Genomic DNA, 21,740 nt, shown 5'->3' with positions numbered 1-21,740 from the left:
GTATTGGAAGTTATAAACTCTTAAGTATCAACAGTAAATATTCATGGAGAGTGACAATAGTGTTAATTAGCATAAAAGCCTTTTTCCCCCAATACTTAACAGAGCTAGTACTCTGTTAACATGGGTTGCTTTTCTGCTGATGTTACGACAGAAGTAGAAAACACCAAAATACAGATGTTATTTCAAGCTACAACCAGTCCTGGACCCGGGTTCACCATAGCCTGCTGCAGTGTGAATCCTGGGCTCCGCAGCAAAGGGCGAGAAGCAAAGGTTCCCCAATGTAAATGTGTGATAAAACAATACTGCTTTTCCCTTAAGAATTGCAGTGATAAAAACGTAGACCATTCTCCAGCACTAACAACTTTAATAAAATAACATAAAGCACAGCTGTCAGGTCTGCCAGCATTTCACACTGGGAGACATGAGTGAGAAAATGAACGCTTTTCACAAGCAGAAATATTCAAAGAGCTTCACTGTTTACAAGTAATCAAGACTGACAGTCATAGATTATTGGTGGAAGAACATTTTCTGCTTGAGGTGAAAGAAGAGGATAATTTATCAGGAAGCCCAAGAAGTCAGACATCAGTAATGATCTACTTGAAGAAGGGCATATCTTAGAAACAGTGCATTTATTTGTACTGCAAGGCAAAAAGATGTACTGTTATAAAGGAGAGTCAGTGCTTGAAGAATGTTGAACCAGATACAGCGTAATACTGTCGTAATTGGGGCAGCTGCCATTAGAGAGCTGACTGATGTGCATCTGTGTTTGTCCAGAATATTACGTATGCATATACATGCTTTCCCACCCTGTCCTCTTCAGAGGTATCTGAACTGCACTAATCTTGTTGTTTATCTTTTTGCTAATTCTTGCATTTTTTTACCTGCCCCAGTAGCACAACAATAGGTCTGCATTTGGTTCTAGAGAATTTAGGGCTTCAAGTGTTAGCAACAGCATATTTGTCTGTTAGGTGTGGTGCCTTTGTGTAACCTTTCTTTTATGTTTTTATGTTCCCTCATGTGCCAGCAGTTTTTACGTGCTAATTAGCTCGAACCTCTGCAGAAAATGATCTGTAGCTTGTGACTGCCTTGCCCACGTCTCGGTGTGTACCCTGGGCTGCAGTGATGCAAGGCTCCATGTAGGCAAACCCTGCTCCCAGTGCTTCTGCCAAGCCTTGCAGAGGGAAGTGCTGTCCAGATACCAAGAAAAGCTGTTTCCTTCCTACAGCACGGAGGGAGTTGATTATAGTTACATCACGAAGATCACTTCTGTATAAAACACCACAGCAATTCATTCAATACACTTCTGTTTCTTTGAGCAAGCAACATTAAAATAAAAGCTGAGTTAAATCCCTACCTTATTAATCTCTGTACAAGTGAGTTGGCTCTTGCCTGAATTTCACTAATGGGATTGTGAGGGAAAAGAACAGCCGAAGACATCACTAAAAGTTAAGCAAGGAGAGCTTGAGGAGCAGGGGCTGGCTTCCCTCGCCTTCGAGCTGTTGCTGCTATGTCTCCTGCTGACACCAGGTCGAATGAGCGAGACTGCTTTTTTAGAAAAGCAGCTCACACCTCAGACAGACAATTGATTTACCACCACTTGGCTCGTCCTAGTTGTCTTGTGAAGTGTGAGCACTCACGGTCAATGGGAAGTATAAGGGGATGTGTGCTACTTCTCCTTTTGCCAGCTTAGCTGTGGTACCCGCGTGCCACATAGGTTCCTACAGTGGCAGAAATGATGTATGTTGACCGTGTGTACAGAGTACCTGCTCCTGGTATGTAAATCTTTCTCCATAATTCTGTAGCATTATTACAAGATGAATTTATGACATACCTAGAGCTAACATAACAATGAAGATTAGTTCTATACTAGTCAAACAGTAATACACTTTAATTTGCCTACAGCTATTGTATCATATTGGCATGAAAGGAAATAGCTTTCTAAAGCAGCTTCATCTGCTGAGCAGAAAGAAATCTGTACTGCAGAATGTAAAACTGCACAGGACTATAGCTGGCAGCAAAATTCAGAATTGGAGAAACACAGCACAAATAAAAGTATGTGTGAGTTGGATATATGCTAACAATCCTAGTTTATTGCTAAACATGCCATATACAGTAATGAAGTTTGCTTGGCAGGTACAATATTGTTTTGTCTTTGTTTCTAACTGCTTCATCTTCTGAACTAAAATTTGCCCAGGATTAAAAGGTGTAAATTCATTTAGCTTCCAGCTTTGTTTGTGGCATTAACAATGAGTTGATATTATAATGTTTTTCAGAAGCATGGAAGCTGTTAATGCAATCTGTACTTGTGTCTGTACCCAGAGACACACTAGAAATCTCAATACTTAAGCAATTAACGCAAATGTTTCTCTTGCCTGCTGTTAATGTAGTCTTCCCTTGATAAGTGGCAGAAATTCTTTGAGTGTACATGTGTACAAATAGGCACTTGAGTGCTACCACATAATATTTGCCATAAAATAGGACTCTCTTCTGGAGGAGCAGTAGATGGGTTTGAAATTTTCAGGTCTGCTATAATGCCACTTAATTCTTACTACATATGGGATTTTTTTGAAGGTGTATTATGCAGCTAGATTGAAAAATTAACTGTTTCACAACTTTTGATCTTTTTCCCCATTAAATCACTGATGAAATATAGTGTTCTTAAAAGAATTTTCTTTTCTAAAGTAGGGCTGTACCTCACTTTTAAAGCAAGGGCAAGGAAAGACTAATAACTTGCGTGCAGGGAAGTAATGTATCTCTTCTGAAAACTGCTGGTATAAACTGCAGATGGAAACAGCTGCAGTGGGGCCTTGTTATCACAATAGGTCTTTGATGAGAAAGCTAGCCCCATGGGAAGAGGAAAAAGCAGAGAGAAAATTTTACATGAATTACTGACAAGGTGTCCAGGCAGCTTCTGCCTGGACCACTCCACCAGTCTAATGGGCACTTCAAGCTGCCAGAGGGTTTGTTATCCTATTACCTACCAGCTTTGCATCAAAGACTCACGAGGTATCTGATCATCAGTGCACAAAGGTGAACTTTGTCACCGCCTATTACTCATCCTGGCACCCTGTGTTATCATCATAAATCCTTCAGAGCCAGTTAGCCAGACCTTCTGCTGTTGCAATCCAAAACCAGTAACCTTCACCCTTCATCTTTCTACCTTCATGTCTCTCCATCCCATAAACCCATGGAATACTTTGATAGTTTCAGTCAGATGTGTCTTGCTTGTGACAATAGAACTCCAAAAAAAAAAAAAATATATATATATATATATATATCAACAAGCTATTTTTTTCTTCTTCTCTCAAAAAAAGTTGCAGGGCCATGACAAAGAGGATTCCCCTGACAAGTGGAGGACAGAAGAGGAAATGGCAGCTGAAGCAGCAATTCTGAAGAAGTATTTTCAAGAAAATTAAAGGTAATGGTTTGCACATCAACATACTCCTGCAACACCCAGAACTGTTCAATTCTCTCTTCTTAAGAACACACAAGACTACATAGAATGGAACAGAATGAGAGCTCTTAGGTTTGTGTTGTTCCAAAATGGACAAAGTGCTCCAACAGTAGCTAAAATAACATCCTCATCCTTCAGTAAGAACCAACTTAGAGCTTTTAGTTACCAGAGAGCAGAAGAATAACACACTTGGAAATCAGAACCATCAGTAGTTACTCCAGATGAATGCCTGTCCTAAGATGTCCTTTTTCTGCTTTTAGAACAGAAAACCATGATACCACCATGATACCTAGACAATGAGTTAAAAACTGCTGTGCTTGTGTACACACAACAGATACCAGCAGAGTTCAGACTATAGAGTAGTACGTGCAAATGCTAGCTTCCTCCTGCACATCTTAAATCATCTGATCAGTTCAACACTCAGTGTTACGCCTGCTGGAAAACAGCCTGTTCTGCTAAATTCCTGTTGGCCTTAAAGGAAAAGAAATATGTGTAGGGGGGAATAGAAAAGAGGAAACTCTTGGCAAACACTGACATTGGTGCTCTAGAAACAGAAAGGTTTTCATTTTGTACCTGGAGTCCCAGAAGCCAGATTCTTTCTGTAGAAATGAACTGGCCCCCAGAGAACGATATGAGTTACGCTGGGATGTGTGCTGCGGCAGTGATGCCAAAAGCTCCCTCTCCCCTGTTCCCCATATGTTGTTTGTCACCATCCAGCACTCTCATTTCTCTGTCATTTCTGACTTTCATATTTTTTTTCATCAGAAGAACTAAAATCCCATAAATATCCCTTTTCTCTGCCTGTGACTCACTGCTTGCAGCCCAGCTTGAAAAATCTTGAGCTCAGCTACATGGCACACATGGCACCTGTGCGTGACAACTTCATCTTCTCTGCGGTTCTATCTCCTCTATTTGAACTGGTTTACTGGACTCTCTCCTTTCTGTTTTTCACTTGTGTGACGACTGCAGCAAAAACACCAGCTTCTCCAGGCCAATTAACCATGGCAGCACCACTGTGGGCTGGCACAGAGAAAGTTGTGCATTGCATGTCATTTGCAAGAGCAGGGGAAGATTGTCCTCAGCACCTGGGACTGATCCAGTTGGGCACATAGGAAGATCAAGGACCAGAAATAGGGTTTGGGCTATACAGTTAAGTTTCAGCTGTGACTGTGGGATTTGTTTGGAGATGAGCATTTCTGAGAGCCAGAAAAGTGGGTGACTCGGACAGAAAGACCTTATCCTTAGATAATACATATGCCAGCAGTCCTTTCTACAAACAGAGGCATTATGTAGTGCTTCATCCATGGCATGAATAGTATTCAGAATATGGTGGGTAAGTCTGGGATTTAGGAGGGTTTTTTCGGTTTGTTTAGGAATGAATTTGAAGTACTTTTACAGAAAGGTTCTCAAGGGAATTGAAATCAGATACCCACATATTACTAATATGTTCTTAGGATCTCCTGATACTAAACACAAAGCTTTATAGATGGAATTGGCTTGCAGGAATGAATTTATACATGTGGCAGGACTTTTATTTCCATTTATTATGAAAATAAATCAGTGTGTCTCTGCATGGATGACCTCTTGATAAGTTCTCCATGATATTAAGGTCATTACCTTTCCTAGAACAGGCTGGTAAATTAAATCTCAGCAGCATCATTATCATGAGAGTATTTTGCTTAGTACAAACAGTCCTTCCAACCCCTGGTTCCCAATGCAAGGCATCACTGTCAATCTATTCTCCCTGACATTGTTTTGCTTCTGATGTTTAAAGCTCTGAACCTCTGATAAAGGTGTATCTGAGCATCTTCTGAATTTCTCAACCTTTACCTACTCTCTTAACCTTGCTTCTAAAATGATGAAGATTGAAAACTCTTGGCAAATTAGCAAGGTTATATGCATTCTCCTTCAAAGCTATTTTTGTTTTTCACCTACAGAGGATTTATTTTGCCATTTATAAGTTTACCTGGACACTGTTTGACTTGAGCTTTTTCATGTAGAACAGGGAAAGTCAGAAAGAGCTGAATGTGTGTGTTCTGGAGCCAACAGATGGCAATTTTTAAGGCCTCATGCATTATTTTTCTACTTAAGTGTTATGTTCAAGGAATCCCAGCTCAGCTAGATTAGCCTGGACAGACTGAGCAGTGCCTCGGAGCCTTGCTAGCTGCCCTTACATTTATCACAAGTCCTTCACCAACTGTCACAACTCCTGTGTGACTTGATTAGGTACAGGTACACTTTTTTATCTGTATTTATAGATTATCTGATCAATAAGGACTTTTAGATGACTTTCTTTTTCATAAGAAGCACTTGAAAAAGGTAAGAAGCTCCTGATTCTTTTCCTACTACATATGCTGGTGTTGATCCCTCTTTGGTGGGTAGCCATGGCTGAATCATTACCCAAATTGTTGGAGATATCCAAATTGAAGTTCAGTGTCACTCTGAATAAGGACAAGAAAAAGAAAAAAAAACTTTCTATGGAAAGAATATTTTAAATGTCATTGCTCCTGTTAGCCACTTGCTTGCTTAATGGCACCCAGATTTGACCTCTTCAGGTGCTGTTTCTACTTGTGTTGGTTATGTTTGCTAACTGGTATCTCTTTTGAGGTAGAACCACGAGGAAGGAGTCCTCACTCAAAGGGCAATATTTGATGCAGAATCTTAATTTGCAAGCTTGTTTTCAGTTGCACCTTCAACATCTTTCTGTCTAGAGCTGGCTGTTTTGATAGTCTGTTTTGTGCATTTTAAATCATGGCACACATGACAGCCAAAAGGCTAAAGATTAAAAGGGTTACTAACCTTCAGATAGGATACGAAGAATGTTTCTCTTCAAAGGCAGTTTCAGTGTGTAGTGTGGCTTCTGAAGAAAGAACCAGGCTGCACAAGTGTCAGTAAAAGTTTTCCTATTTATGTGCAATTGCAGTCATATTTCTATGCTGCTGGAAAAGTGTTCAGTCTTAACTATGATGTCAAAATGTCCCTTTGCATGAAGGAGATTGGCAGTGATATTCCATTGCCTAGTGCTTTTTGAGCTGCAAAGATCCCATAGCTTTTAATTGCTTAATCATCTGAGTATTTGTCATCCAACATGCAAAATTCATTTTTAAATCTCTCAAAAATAATACAGGCTGCACAGTGGTGCAGGATTTCTAATGTCAGCTTTACCCTTCATCCCCAGTCTGGCAGTGTTTCTGGAGAATACAGTCTATTAAACTTTGTCAGAGAATACAAATTTTATTCATTTTTTTCACCCCACTGTGAAAGAGATGATCTCGTTCTTTGAGAGCATTCATCCTGCCTCACGACTCTCTCTTCTGTACCAAGATATCAGCATGCATGAAAAGATGCTCTTCTATTGACTTCAGCAGGGAAATTACCACCGTTAGCAGCAGCTGACCAGAGGGAATTTAAACTGGCAATTTGACTCGCATCTGGTCTTGCTCCAGCACATCTGATCGTTCATGCTGCATGTGCAACCACGAGCACCAGAGCAAGCACATCCCTTTCCTTAAATTTAGACAAGTGTGACAAGATGGCTCAAAGAACCTCTCCTTGGCAGCTTTACTCTAAGAAAAGCCCTCCCGTTATTTCTGGCACTTTGAACTAATAAAACCGCAGACTGATGATTATGCCTTGGAGTGTGTCCACCACACCAGCACAGAAAGTACAACGTGCCATGAATTCTGCATCAGTGGAGGTGAGTGCCCATCAGCTGGGGGAGCCTTGTTTCACACGCATGGCAGTTCTTGGAGTGCTTACACTGGAGTAAGAGTTGAGGTGTGCCGGGTCTTGGGGGCATCCCCAAGAGCATCACTGAGAGCTGTTCATGGCTGCACTTAGGAATTGTTTGCATATAATCCTGAAGTAAACACACATCCTAGTAATCAGCTATAGATTTTGCTGCACTCCAGCCTTAAGTGCTATTAATTATATCCCCTACTCAGCAGCATCCAAGAACCATTAATTAGAAAGCAGAAGCTGACAGTTTGCTTGTCTGTGTGAAACTATTATGACCTGAGAGTGAAATATAAGCTTCAAAAGAAACATGCTTTATGAAGGTCACCTTGGAAAACATCATAACAATCTGTCAGAATAGAACGCCACACTCCAAGTGTGCATTTTAGAATGACATTATGCTTTAAGTAGTTGGAAATAGCAAAGAGAAGATGGATTGGATCATAGGGCCTGTGCTTTTTCACCCAAAACTTTTTTTTTTCTATAGCAAGTAGATATAAAGTAATCTTTTTATCATTTCAGTGGAATGGAAGGAAGGTTAATATCAACAGAAATTCCACAGACAAACGTAACGGGGCCCTTGCTGGTATTTTTGAAGTGTAAAACATCCACAGCCACCACTTCAGTAGCAGGGAGGTTTATGCACAGGAGTTAAATTATCTCTTCAAGGGAAGATGTAAACAGCCAGGAGAAATGTAGTGACTGAGCATAGCAGTAATACTCGCCCTAGAAGGCTCAGAGCAAAGGCTTTCCCCAAGCCAACATGGTATGTTAATGCACGGCAGCTTCAGCATCAAAGCAGATAATTCTTCTAGTTGAAGCATGTCGTTATTCTTATGGAAACAAAGCTGCAATAGAGTTAGCTGTGGTTATGAGTTAAGTGCCTTCCTCTTGCAGGAAGCCACCATAAACATAATGTTATTCTCACACTGAACAGAGCTCTGTTTTGAGGATGTAAGTGGTGCTGTGCTAAAAGTTGTATATCTCGTTCTTTGGACTTCCATTTCCCTGTAGGTCGCCATTTAATTCAGCTGTAAAGAGTACAATGAATTCCATACTGCACTGCTTGGATCCTGCAATTACAGCTACAGCAGCAATGTCATGGCCAGAGACACAGGCAAGATTGTGCTGCAATAAAGGCAAAGCTGCAAATGCATTACTGTTAGCAAAGGAAGCTGATAGAAGGCCAAATGTTCTCTTAACTTGCATATCCAGAAACCTAAATGCTTACCTGAGCTGTCAAACACCAAGTATTTTTAGCATGATCTGTTAAGCACTGTTTGTGAGGAAAATGGAGAAGACAATGCCAAGCTTCAAAGAAAGGTGATACCAGCTGTGGTCAAGGACTTTTCTACCCGAACTTATAATAAAATGGTGCTAATCCCTTGCCCCTCAAAGCTGCAGAAAGATGCATTCACTAAGCAGCCAGACCCTTCTTGAAACCAGTTCATAAAACTCGTGCCGAGTAATTCACAGGCTGCCACCGAGCTGTCAGTCAAGAGGTGCATACAATGGGTACTGTTGCTTGAAATGCCATGGAAAAGGGGAAGCTTATGTTTCAGTGAGAAAAGACAATCAAACAAAGAAGAGGCTGGCTGGGGAGTTGCAGCCTCACAGCAGCAAGGATCCAAGCCTTGCATGCAGCCTGGGGAAAGAAGTTCAGAGGCTGTGCCCCAGTGTAATGCTTGGGAACAGCTTTGTGTTTAATAAGCTGATACCGCTTTCTCAGTAGTGAAGCCAGCTCTAAGCATGGTCCGAAGTGAAGGCACAAAACTGAAGATCCCAAGCAAAAAGTCTACTTTATGCTGAATTATTAGCAAAGGTTTGTATCGAGTTATCCTATTGCTGCAGCTGCTGCATAATGAAACAGCTCACAAGGGCGCTCAAACCTGCAACCCGAACATGACCTTGAAGCTTAAGAGCTGCCTTTGTGTTTCTGTACTGAGGCTGTGAGGGTGGAAAGGCAATATAATTTCTCTGGTAAATAACTGTTTGAAAAAGGAGAGGTGTGATGGACATTGGAAATACATTGGACTGAGTGTATTCGAGGCTCTGTTGTTTGCCAGGATATCAGTCTGTACACAAAAGGCCAATTATGTGCCCCATTTGTGTTAGCATCCTGGGCTAATGCAGGCCTCCAGTTAGAGATGCAATAACATGACTTTGTGCATGGGGTCAGCACATGATGCTTACTGCTCTATTCAGCTGCAGTTGCTAGGCTCTCAGCATTTCTGTTTCTACCTGCCTGTTGTGGCACCTCATACAGGTATTTTTCTTGGAAGGCCCACTGTAAGATGCATAAAATTGGAGCAGGCCGGGAAGAGCATCCCTCTCATACTCCAGTGTCAGAGACAGCTGAAGTCAGAGTAATGACCCCTCATCATTGATGTGTAATGCTTTGGCATTACTTAGAGAGTCCCGCAACAGGGTCAAGATGGGTGAGGATATACAAGAGATGATGATTTTGAAAGAGTATTTTAGGAGCTTATATAAGAGATCAGGCACTCCAAAGAAAGTGTCTTGCATGAGATTATTATAGCAAAATTGATTTGAAGAGTAAGAAGCTGGATTTGATGACACAAGATGCCCTTTGTAATCCCTTGTTCCTATGACTAGCAGTCAACAGAGCTGTGCACTGTGTTACTCAGTGACATCAGAGAGGTGCTTCACTTCATGTTTGTTTTCTGTAAAACGATCTTAACCTCTTTTGCAGTGCTTTGTGAGTTAGGAATGAAAAGTGCAACGTGAAAGAAAGGCATTAGCATTATATGGAAGTGAACTTTATTGAAAAAAGTATATAATAAATCAAACATGCTTCTCTTTCTTACTCTGATCTATATTTTAAACTAGTTGCATGTGATGGTTTTCTCCTCTTCCGATAGCACAGGCTATAATAGGTGCTGAAATGTGCTGTGTGTGGATTTAACTCTGAACATTTCCTTTTGCATTTTGCTGCCAGTGTTTCCTGATGGAGCACACTAATGAGCACCCAACTCGTTAGCGATAAACAGCCTTACATTTTGTCTTACTAACACACATCAAATATACCATTATATTTAATCAGTGCATTTGATATTTCTCAGGTAACATGTCTGAAAAATGTCCTGTGACATAAGGAAGACCTCGTTCTGCCGTTCTCAGCAGCCCTGGAGTTGCAGCTGAATGATTTTATGTTCTACAAATAAGGGCTTCTTCAATGAAAAATTTTATTGGAACTCTGGATATCATCAAGGATAAATTTCAGCTAAGACAACTAACAGCACTGATTCAAAGCACTGCTCTGAGTAGTAAGTTATATTTTTCTGAATTGTGTACTTGGAAGCAAATCTTTTAAAATTGTCCCTTGGTTTAAATTGAAATAAAGTGCTAGAATAACTGGATAGCTGCTGTGTTTGGATACATTATAGAGTGTTTACTCTGTGTTGTGCTTTTTGAGATTCAGTTATTGTACGTAGGCTATTGTATCAAAGAAAAATTAGATCCTTTAGCAGTGTGACATTTCATAAAAAACAGGGCTTTGTTGTAGACTAGACAAGATAAACTTGGAGAGGTACTATTCCGCCAGATAAGATAGCAGAACAAGAAATTTGTAGCCCTTCTTAAGATCTTTCCTTTGTCTGTTGTTTGTAATGCATTGTCACAAAGGTTTCGGAGCTTAAGGCAATACAAAACACTTCTGCAAATCAATGAATATGTAAAGCTGCTAATGTGATAGTCATCGCAGTAGGGTTAGACTGCATGAAAGTCCCACTTGCAGCAACAGACAACGTGAGCAGAAGCCACTCGTGTGGAACACTCCTTTGGCAAGAAATGCTGTGTTCAGAGCCCTGCGAAGGATCCTAATAGGTTAGTCATTGATTGCTAGCATGTAATGAAGAAAAAAGAAGTCAGCGGTTGAGAGAATGAGTCTGCAAGACGTGCATGAAAAGAGCACCCACCATCTTACTCTTGAGCTGGGGGGAAGCTGCAGCCAAAGCTTCTGTGTCCCCTGAGAGCCACACAGAAGGGGGACATGTGGTGCAGGGTTTAACTTAAACGCTTGGGGATTTTAGGGTCAGGTCCAAACCAGAGCCATGCAGTGCTTTGCGTGCCTAGCAGCACCCACGTGTGCTCACTGTTCCAAATGTTCCAAAATAGTCTGCCCTGTAGAGTCACACTCTGACCTGAGAAACATGAAAATACACAACGGACAGATGTGCATGCAGCACAGTTTTCCCCAAGTTTCTCTGCACTCTACAGCACAGAGGAATTCAGCCTATTGGTTTGAAGTATCTCTGCTGGTCAAATGTAAATAAAAACACTAGATCTGATTTTAATTCCAGATTTTACTGCATCGCTGTTAAAATATAGCTTCTTGATTTCAAAGATTTACCATGATGTGATGTGGCAACCCATATCTTTCATTAGCCCTCTGAAAAACTGTGGCTATTGTAATGCCATTTCTTTTTCCAGGCAGAGTAAATGAAAAGGCCATTCTGATGGTTTCTGCACTTTTTGGATCCTGAACAAGGGCTGACTAAACAGGAAATGAGATCAGGGAGCAAGAGGTGACAAAGAAGAAAAACTGAGCAGACAGGCTGGCAAATGGGCCAACATGAACGGTAGCCCTTTTGCACTTAAATATTTAAAGTGTCTGTGATTTTGTGAAGAAAGAAAACAAAGATTGCTCCAGTGGGAAAATGCTAAACGGAAAACCCGAGCATCCATTACGTTTACAAGGTATTTCCAAACCTTAGAGGTTTCCTATTAAATACGGAATATTCTCTATTAATGCTGTAGCCCATGACAAGCAGGCGCTGTGCCAACCGTTTCACATGGGGGCTGCTGAGCAGATGAGTACTGAGCTGTATGGAACATTTCATTTGTGTAAATGAAGAGGCTGATATCACAGCACTAAAGGTCCTGTTTTTTAAAAAAAGCCTCCTGTGGCATTATGCACAAAACAACCTATTTATGCTGCAAGAAAATATTTATGTGCTGAGCTCCAGCTTTAAAAGGGAATTTGCAAAAGATGAGGGACATGAGAAAGGATTGGAGTGAGAGATAAGAGATTAGAAAAGGCAAATCATGAAGTACATGACATCCTCCAGCAGTATGTAGAGTCAACTCCCCTGCCCATTTTTAAGACCTGAGCTTTAAGGTTGGGGGTCTGGGTCATTCATGTCCTTCCTGTAAACTTTTCTTCACCCAGGGCATTCTATACAATGATACAAGTTGCTGAAAGTGCAAGGAGACCCTGTGCTGAAGGCATTGCTGGTCTTTGTAACCCAAGCTTTTTGTTTCCAGCCTCATTCACTTGTACTTATGCTGGGACTTGGGTCATGTCCAGCATGCAGCATGCCCAGGGCTCTCCTTTAACTGGGCAATGCTGCAAGTTACTGAGCTCTTCCACTGCAAAGAGAAAACATAGGAAAAATCAGAAAGGTGAAGAGCATTTTGCTGTGCAGGGCTTAGGTGGACATGGTGCAAATAGAACAGTCTCAGTGCTGTGGCTTCCTAACTAAAGGCAGAGCTGATTGTGCTTGCTGTTAATGGCTTGGGACCTTGTTCCTGTCTTTATACACAGGCAAATTTTCTATGCTTTTTCCATTAGTAAAAGTTTACTTTGTTGAAGTGAGCAGTTCCTCCGAGGGGATCTGATGACTATGCCTGCATGCCTCTGTTTTCATTAGCAGAATAGCTGTGTTTCAGCTGCGTTGCTCTTCATTGACTTTGTAGGAACAGGCTGGGAGAAAGACGTGGCTCCAGCTGCCCTCTTATCCCTGCTTGCTTTGAAACAGAAATTGCAGAAAAGCTGTCTCTTGCACCATTAGTCCTGTAAGCAGGAGTACGGCCAGCTTACTGGAAGTGTGCAGAGCCGCCTGTCTGAGAGCACCGATCCATGGGGGACACTGTTGGTCCATGGACTTGGGTCCTGCCACACCAGGCAGGCCTGGCATACAGTCCCATCTGAAAGCCACCTGGCACCATCTGCTCACACAAAGATTTTTAAGGCTGGGCAAAAATATTAGGAATCAGCTCCAAAGGCTTTGGCCTAGGCCTGTGTCATGCTATGCAAGGTTACAGATACCCTTCTTCTGCACGTCACTCCTGGTGAGCTGAGGTCAGCTTTGGCTTGTGACAGCACCCTGAAGGGCAGTTGAGGACTAAACGTGCCCTAAAATAAATTCTAAAAAAGTCATGCATGGTCTGTGAAGCAACAAAAATCAGTGCTCCACTACCCCTAGAGCTAAAGGCAAACTTTTAATCCTAACTACACAGACTGCAACAGCCATGGAAGTACCTGATTCACTTCAATCTCAGGTCTCTGTTTCCTCTCCATTTCCCATCTTTACTGTCACCATGGTCGATGGCTGTTGAAAAGCCTTGTCCTGCTCCTGCATCTAGTTCTGAACATACAGACCAGCAGCGCTGGGAAGGAGGAAATGCTGCTGCTCATGTAAGCTGTCCTGAGTGTTGGCAGAGCTGTGAGATTTGGAACAGAGTGATGTATTTCAGCTGTTGTGAAATTCCTGAATAATCAGCTCATCAAAAAATATCATGCAGAGTTCCCTTATAGTCCTCTCTAACTTGCCACCTCTCCTGCCAATAGCTCTGTAGGGTGACCACAGCCTGGCACAACCTATTAACAGAGCTCTGCACACTCATGAACAGAGCTGTCTGGAAAATGCAATTTTTCTTCTTAGGGAAAAAAAAGAGTTTACTGGGACAAGAGTCTTTCTAGCTTTGCATTTCAGGATGAGGATGTCATCTACTGTTCCCTCCAGCACCCTCCTCTGTTCTCTGTGCTCATTCCTCCCCACCCCACTTTTTTTGGAAGTCAACTCCAGGAAAATAAAAATCTCCTACTGATGAACTCCTGTTAGCTCCAAGGTTGGGAGTCTTGCTGCAGGACATGCACCGACCTGCTGCCACCTTCTCAAGGCAGTACTTCTGGGTGATGTGCTCTAAGACCTGCACTTTTTACTACTGCTACTCAGTCTCCTGTCTTGAAGAGCTATTGAGCAGCTTTGGAACCACAAACATGAGGTAATGGCCCTCACGTTTGCACCAAGATGCTTCATTTTGAATATTAAAAGTAAAATTTCTTCTCAAAAAGAGGTGGTAAGGTATTGGAACAGGTTGCCCAGCAAGGTGGTGGAATCACTGTCCCTGGAGGTGTTCAGGAAACATGGAAATGTCGCTAAGAAGTGAGTGACGTGGATTGGTGGGGGTGGGATGATGGTTGGAGGAGATGAGGTTAGAGTCATTAAGAGTGGAAAAGACCTCCATGATTCTGTGACTCTGTCCTCTGGAGGAAGGCAGGAGTTGGAAGGGTAGACCTGTCCTGTCCTCAGCTGCTCCTCAGCGTATGGCCTACTGCCTGTACTCTGAGAGGATGGTCCAGTCAGCGCCCCCGGGGTCCTCATCAGTGCCCACTTTTAGTCACACCATGGGAGATATACACAGTACACACACACACAAAAGCATGCTTGAAACTCAAGCTTCTTACATAATTAAATACGTTGAAATAGCAAACAACCCATTGAAAAGCAGCAGAAAGTCACACATCACAAAATGGAAGCTGTTCCTCCATTCTCTGCTCCAGCAGCAGAAATCCCCACTGCAGAGGAGGATTTATTAACAATAGTCAACCTTCATTTCAGGTATTCTGCCTTTTGTCCTCATATCACAACATTAACATTATCCCCACATAATTTTGTGTATTTAATTTTACAATAGACTGTGCCAGTGAGCACTGCCTGTAAATATTTGATCACTGCCATTCCTCTAGGATTATCTTATCAGGAGTAAAGATATTAAAATAGAAATCTTGTCATGTTACTGCCTTTATACTTAGAGCCTGAGAGTTGATTGACAGAAAATGAACTGCCTGAACTAGCTCTAAAGTGTCTTTTCACTGAGAGCTTCAATGCCAGAGGCTATAGAAAAAAGGTAGCTAGTCATCAGAAAATAATGCCTTGCTGTAGTTACGAAGCTTTTGTACTGAAGATTAAAAATATGAACCTACTAGGGATATTTTTTACAAGTGTAAAATGGTGGTGGGTCTTTTTGTATCTTTTTGCTATCTCTAATGAGCCTTAAGAAGAGCTTTCCCTTTCCTCCCTGTACTTGAATATTCGATGCAGCCTAACCGCAGCTTTCAGACACAGGCTGATATTTTGCTAGAGTAAGCTCTTGACTTATCTAACCTACAAAATTTATTTTACATGACAAAATGGTTTGCAAGCCAGGACTGAATGTTCCTACCTAGCTTGGAATATCAAACCACAATAGCTAAGTCCAGTTTTCTGTTGATGGCCAGTTAAAACACACCAGTAATGCAGCTGTAATGTTACAAAATTGCTCTGAAATTGTCATGTGTGTGCAAATAAATACACAGCCATTCCCTGAGGGCTCAGCCAGCCCGTGCTCCTGCACAAATCAATGAGAGTTTTGCTGGGGTAAGGACCTAAGAACCAATTCAGGAAAGAGCCTAAGCACGAGCAAACTTTAATCACAAGCTCCTGCTCCTTAGAAATCAATAAAGACTTAAGCAACAGCTTTAAGTGCCCTTTTTTTTTTGAGGGGGGTGTGGGTTTGCACTTGCACAGGCAAAGGGCTAACAATTCCCAGCATTCAGAATAAATCTTGCTCTGTCCCATCATGATCCTAGAGAGCAGGAGGGGCTGGTTGATTCACAGATCTGTCCCATTGCAATGACAAACTGTAGCCACTGCCATTAAATCATTCCAGCCTTTCACGATGGTGACAAAGTGTGAGTGTGGGATGACCACAGTTGGAGTGGCTGGAGGAGGAAAAGCACTGTGCTTTGGCCAGATCATTGCTCCCACTTTCTTTCCCTTGTAACATGAACAACAACTGTATGAAATGAAACTAATTGGATGCTAAGCAGCCTATTACTATGCTGACATGAGAGGGATTTACATGGGTGACTCCCATTAGCAGTAGTGGGTGGTCCCCTCTACACTTTCCCTGGGCTCTTGATGCAGAAAAAAATTGTCCTAACATTTCACTTATGGGAAAGGTCAAGAGCTGTGGTTTTGTTCAGTGCGCTCAATATATTCAATTAAAATATACTGGCATGTTCATCAGCTATTAACTGTCTTTGCAATAGCGGTAATTAAACAGATGCTTAGGTGGGAAAGGAAATCCTTCAAGAGGCGAGCAGGAACTTCCCTAGTCACCATAGTGGGTTTCTTCACATATATTGACTCAGCCAATGAGAGTTTTCCTTTCCTTGCTCATGGAGTGAAGGGGTGTTTTGCCCCTAACAGCCACAGTTTCCCTGCAGGGATGTGAGAGTAAGGGGTTGGCATGGTCCCTTCCCAGCAGGAGATACACAGGCACTTGCAGGTATATCACATAAAATTTCACTTAACATGGATAAGAGAGAGAGAGTATGAGAGAGTTATCAGCTGAGTATTGAGCAAACTCAAGTTTCACAGACTTGAGCAGTCGGTGGCCTCTGATTCAATGGGCTGTAGGGAGTTAAAAGCCACACACCTTGCTTTGAATTTTCCTCTGAAGGGACTAAAATGAAGGGAAAAAAAACCAACTAGTGCAGAGGAGCAAACTGAAGGAAGCAAAAAGTAATTACTCAAGCCAACTGGTCTAATTATATAGACAGAGCAGAGCAATCATTGGCACTCCAAAGACGGATAGTGGGGAAATGGAGACATAGGAGAAAATAACACAGGCTGAGGAATTAGTATTCCTCGTGCTGCAGAAAAGTGAGTTATTCGCATTATGCAGACTTGCAGAAAGATGGAGGCAGGAAAAAAACAGAGCTAGAACATCCAGAAAGCCAACAGGGAGGAGTTGTCACTGCAGCGGAGCCTGGTGTGATGCCACCTCTGCTGCTGGAAGGAAGGGAAGGGAGGAAGGGAAAGGGAGGCAAAGGGAGGGACAGGCAGGGAAAGGCAGGAAGGTGACAGTGCACAATAGTCAATCAGGTCTCCACCAAAGTTTAACAATTACAGTGGTTGTCAATTGCAAACTGCCTATGAAAAGTATGCAAACATTGACCCCAAGTGTTACACTGAGAACATGGAAATTAAAATCATCTGTCTTACTTGATTCAGAGCCTCCCACATAGCAAGGTTGGTATTTAAGGAAAACCTTGGCCGGACTCAGATTGCTTCTTTCTGCTAGATTAAAATTAAATTAAGTCAAAATTTAGAAAATACTGGTTTAATTAAAGATACTTCACCAGCTCATAAATTATGCATTCCCCTTCCTGTTGCGAAGCGTAAGTTTGATGCTAGGTGTCAGCGCTGTGGAGGATTCCTAAAGGTTAGTTCCCATTTATGTGCTGCATAAAGCAGCCTTCTAGAAACGAGTGACTAATTACTGAAGTTACCAAATTGCTACCCTGGCCTGCTTAGCAAATGTGCTTCCCTGACTTCAGCAAGAGCAGTTTTCTCTGGTGGCTTAGTCCAAATTTGCAAAACAGGACAGCGGAAAGAGACCTTGGCCAAAAGCAGACATTGGTATGGAATCAAGCATGACAGTATTAATGGATAATTATCCAGAAAATAATTAAGAAATGTTAAAAGTCTGGCTATCTCACACAGACCACTGCAAGGAATAGTACCTCTGTTTCGTTGCAGAGCAGCAAAAGGAGAATCCTCGCAAAGTAGCTTTCCTCATCCTCTTACCCATGCACATTAGCATTGAAGCTGATACCCCACTGAAAAAAAGAAAAAAAAAAGCTGCAGAAGATAGAAATAGAGCATCCGTTATCCCCTAACACAGATACCTGCTGGATTAGCTGCTGTGCTGAAAAGCAGCCGCTACAGAGAGAAAGGAGCTCACTGGCACCTTGCTGCCAGGAGAGGCAGCAGTTCCAGTGGAGATGCCCCAAGCACAGCCTTCGAGGTGCAATCCTCCTGCTAAGGGTGGCTGTGGTTGCCTGAACCAGGACTAAATCAACACCAGTGCAGCCTGAAATGGCTGGAAAATCCACTTAGGCATGATCCTGGCCATTAGTGGGTACTGGGGGGCAGATCACAGCGCTAAGCCCTATGGCACACCTTGTGCCACATTTTAGAAAGCTTTGCAGAGCTACAGCAATCCCTCTGAGAGAATTAGAAGCCCTTGAGCTGATTATTCAGATAAAGGCACGATGAGATAAGCTCTGGTACCATCAGAAAGGGTGCAAAACACTGTCACACGAGGGAGAGCTGGGCAGGATGTGAACTCTATTTAAGCAGTTCCCGGGTAAACCAGCTCGCAGCCGACTGTCAGCTCCCTTCGAGCAGCGCCTTTGATTGCAGCGCTCCGTGAAGGAGCACTTGTCACTTTTTATCGAAAGAGAGGGGAAGAAAGCAAGGCAGCCGCTGCTGGGAGAGGAGATGCCACTCACTGTTCATCACCGCGATAGACAGCTGCGCTGCCCTGGCTGCTGGTGATCAAGGAGCAAGAAAAAGAGAACTGCACGAGACTGCAGGGAGCACAGAGTGGGGAGGGAAGGCCCCACAGTCTGCTCATTGCTGGTACCAAAACATCTGAGCCATGGGATGCGGGGGCTGAAATAAAGGGAGGTTCAGGGTTACCCAGTGCAGAGCAGAGCTTTAAGTCCTCTAACAACTAAAGGGCCCTAAACTGTTTGGCACTGTCTGGCTGGAGCTGGTTGGACTTTCCAGCATTGTGAGTGCTCATGGCAAGGGAGCAAAGCCACAGCACAGCCTATCCCACACCTCTGCCTTCCCCCGGCATCAAGTTCAGAGCTGTTCAGTGAAATCTGGCCTGAGGGGGCTGGAATTCCCCACTCACTGTATTAAAGCGTTGTGATTATATCTTTGCAAGCCAGCCCACTGTAGACACAACACAGAAGGCACAAAAGCTCCGGAAATGAGAGAGCATCTTTTCCTGCCTTTGTTTGTCAGAATCCTGCTTGCTCTAGATAACAATCAGCAAACAGAGAGCCATGCTCAGAAGGCTCAGGCAGAGAAAGTCCAATTTCCCCTCAGCCACTGGTACTTATGCTAAGGGCTACTTACTCAGGCACAATTAAAGACCCCAGAGATGACAGCGGTAACTGAGAAGGTCGAGGGAGTGGCTCTACAGACATAGAAGAGACCAAAAAAACAAAGCAGTGTTAGAGCACTTCCACAACCACAAGGCAAAGCATTTTGCACTAGAGCTGGGAAAGCTGATATTTAACAGCTGGGTCCTGCAGACAAACCGATTTGCTTCTGTGGTTTTGTTGCTTACAGCAAAGCAGAAAATGTTTATACCTATTATTTTTTTTTTCCTAAATTCAGCTTCATTTTTGCCAGATTTGTCCAAAAAACCCATGCAGGTTCCAGCAAGACTCTCCAGACACACTTCCCCACCACACTTTGCAGCCTATCTCCTGGCCACAGCACACAGATGTGGTGGCAGTGAGGCTGGGATGGTGTCACAGCTTCTGAGGGTCGCACTCCTGTCCTAAGGTATTACACAGCCCTTTGGCAGAAGACAGTGCCAGGGTCACCTTCTAAACAGGCAATCGAAGGATGCAGGAGCAAGCATAGGACAGCCCTCCCCTGGAAGAAGCAGATGGGAGCGACTCCAAGCCCCAGATATTGAGTTATCATCTGGACCTGGCTACATTTCCTTAAGGCTCCCTTCTGTTCATCTCACTGGTTGGTAGCTGACATATGGAAGTCTTCGTGCTCCTGGCTGCTTTGCCAGAGGTCACAGCCCTTTCTTTTCCCCTGCTAAAATGGGGGTCCTGGAAGCATCGTGGACTCTTCCCATCCTATCTGCAGCTATGCAGACTTGTGACTGCATTAGCTCTCCGCTGTGCACTGACATGAAGGGGAAGGACTCCAGGAAGAAGCTGCCAGCTCCCAAACCACAGGATGTTTTCCTACAGTAAAAACCCCACTGCAGCCCAGGGCTGGATTGTGGCACTGATCTCACCAACGTGCAGCAGTTTGTGGGATGCTGCAAGCATTGAGGAGGGGACAGTCCCATGTCCCAGGTGAGCAGGTCCAGACAAAGGGTAAAAACATCACAGGGAGCAGTTCTGCAGTCTATGGGGACAGCCTGGTGCCCATCAGGGGACACATGGCCAGAGCTAGCCGTGCCCATGACACAGATGCTAGGAAGCAAGTGGATGAGCATTGCCCATGGGATGCATCTGTATGCAGCACCTCTGTTGTGTAAAGCAATGAAAATCCTTTTTCATTGTCTTCTGAGGGTTGGGTTTTCTTTTGTCCTTTTTGTTCTTTTCGTTTTTAAGAGAGACTGCACATCTTGCCTGTCCCAGGAAACACATTATAAAACTGCAATTTGCCTGTCTTGGCTCTCTCACCCTAGCATTGACCCTAAAGATGAACTCCCATGAATAAGTCTAATCCTGTTTTTCATGTTTCCCCAGGTAAATGAATATTTATGAATCTTTTCTCCAGAGCCGAAGCAGGGCCCTTACAACCGGCCATGATAGTTCAATTTGTTTTCTTGCCAATTCTTCAAATTGTTTTTTGTTGTTGTTGTTGTTGTTGCTGTTCTTTTTGAAACTTAGGGAAAAAAAGAAATCTCATTCCCGGTTGGTTCTTATCAAAGTGTGTGTGGCTTTTCAGTTGATTTTTTTCTTTTTTTTTAAACTCAGCTGGTGCTTGGAGGCTTTCCAGTTGGCTTGAATGATTAATGTGGTGCCACTGACTTGTTTTGTGTTTGTATTAAAAAAAAATAAATGCACGATTCATGTTTTCCAAAGAGCCAGTTAGGTATCTCTGATTGACCACGCCATGTAAGTTTAAATTCTTTGTGTGCTCAAAACATATACAAAAAAGAAGCAATTCCACAGAGATGAATGGTCAAGGTTAGAGACACAGGCTAAACAAAAAATAATGCCTCTCAGCAAGCTGTGTATTAGACTGTAATCATGACAAAGCCAGGTCTTAATATCTACATTCATTTAAGGGAGGAGATTTGTTCTTATGTCTACTATTTATTTAGCTTTCCTAAATTCAGTTTGAATAGCAAAACAGCTTTTCCAGTTTAGCTGCGCTACCAAATCAAGGTCATTCTCCTAAGAGAAAGATCAAGATCCTTTATAAGGGGGGGGGGGAAGAAAAAAAAAGAAAAAAAAGAAATGACTCTTACTGATTGATCTGCTGAACACCATTAGAGAAGGGTAAGAGATAATCTAAACATGCTCTGTGCTTCATTGACTCACATGGGTGCTTTTTGAGTGTGAAACAGAAGGAAGTTATGCAATTACCTTAGAGGAAAAACATTTCTTTAGCAGTATTTGGAAATAAAATAGGGTTGGGAAGGGGGAAGGATCCTGAAAGGCTCTTACAAGCTGTGTCTTTGTGAGTCAATAAAGCAGTAAAGAAATGCAACTCTATTGATTTACATTATGTGCTACTTCCCAGGTGAGAGTTCAGCCTTTTATAATGTTTTTCACCCAACATTTTCATATTTTCTATAGAAGTTTGATAGCACTTAATAGCATGTACTTATTTAGAAATAATAACTGTTTACACTTAAACTCATTATGCTAAGACATGCCTCTTGCTCAGAGGCTCCTTGGAGAAGTGTATGAGAAACC

General features: G+C 42.6%; 1 protein-coding gene and 1 long non-coding RNA gene across 9 annotated transcripts in view; one reads left to right on the top strand and one right to left on the bottom strand.

The window, feature by feature from the left end:
* Positions 1-10,569, top strand: part of FHIT (fragile histidine triad diadenosine triphosphatase) — a 514,383-nt gene extending 503,814 nt beyond the window's left edge. For all 4 annotated transcript variants that reach the window (XM_048957928.1, XM_048957934.1, XM_048957929.1 and 1 more), the window contains 2 exons: positions 3,315-3,418; positions 10,273-10,569. In XM_048957928.1, the coding sequence (XP_048813885.1) occupies positions 3,315-3,416 (102 nt within the window). In that variant the 3' untranslated portion in view covers positions 3,417-3,418; positions 10,273-10,569. The remainder of the gene's footprint in view (positions 1-3,314; positions 3,419-10,272) is intronic.
* The window catches only part of LOC125698959 (uncharacterized), a 136,246-nt gene that overhangs the window by 9,507 nt on the left and 104,999 nt on the right, over positions 1-21,740 (bottom strand). For all 5 annotated transcript variants that reach the window (XR_007379384.1, XR_007379387.1, XR_007379386.1 and 2 more), the window contains 3 exons: positions 19,195-19,255; positions 17,787-17,882; positions 17,266-17,340 (listed from right to left, as the gene is read on the bottom strand). This is a non-coding gene — a long non-coding RNA (uncharacterized LOC125698959). The remainder of the gene's footprint in view (positions 1-17,265; positions 17,341-17,786; positions 17,883-19,194; positions 19,256-21,740) is intronic.

This window comes from Lagopus muta, chromosome 11 (genome assembly GCF_023343835.1).
Source record: "Lagopus muta isolate bLagMut1 chromosome 11, bLagMut1 primary, whole genome shotgun sequence".
Lineage (NCBI taxonomy): Eukaryota > Metazoa > Chordata > Aves > Galliformes > Phasianidae > Lagopus > Lagopus muta.
The sequence above is the reverse complement of the archived record's forward strand: the minus strand, read 5'-3'. Positions and strand labels throughout refer to the sequence as shown.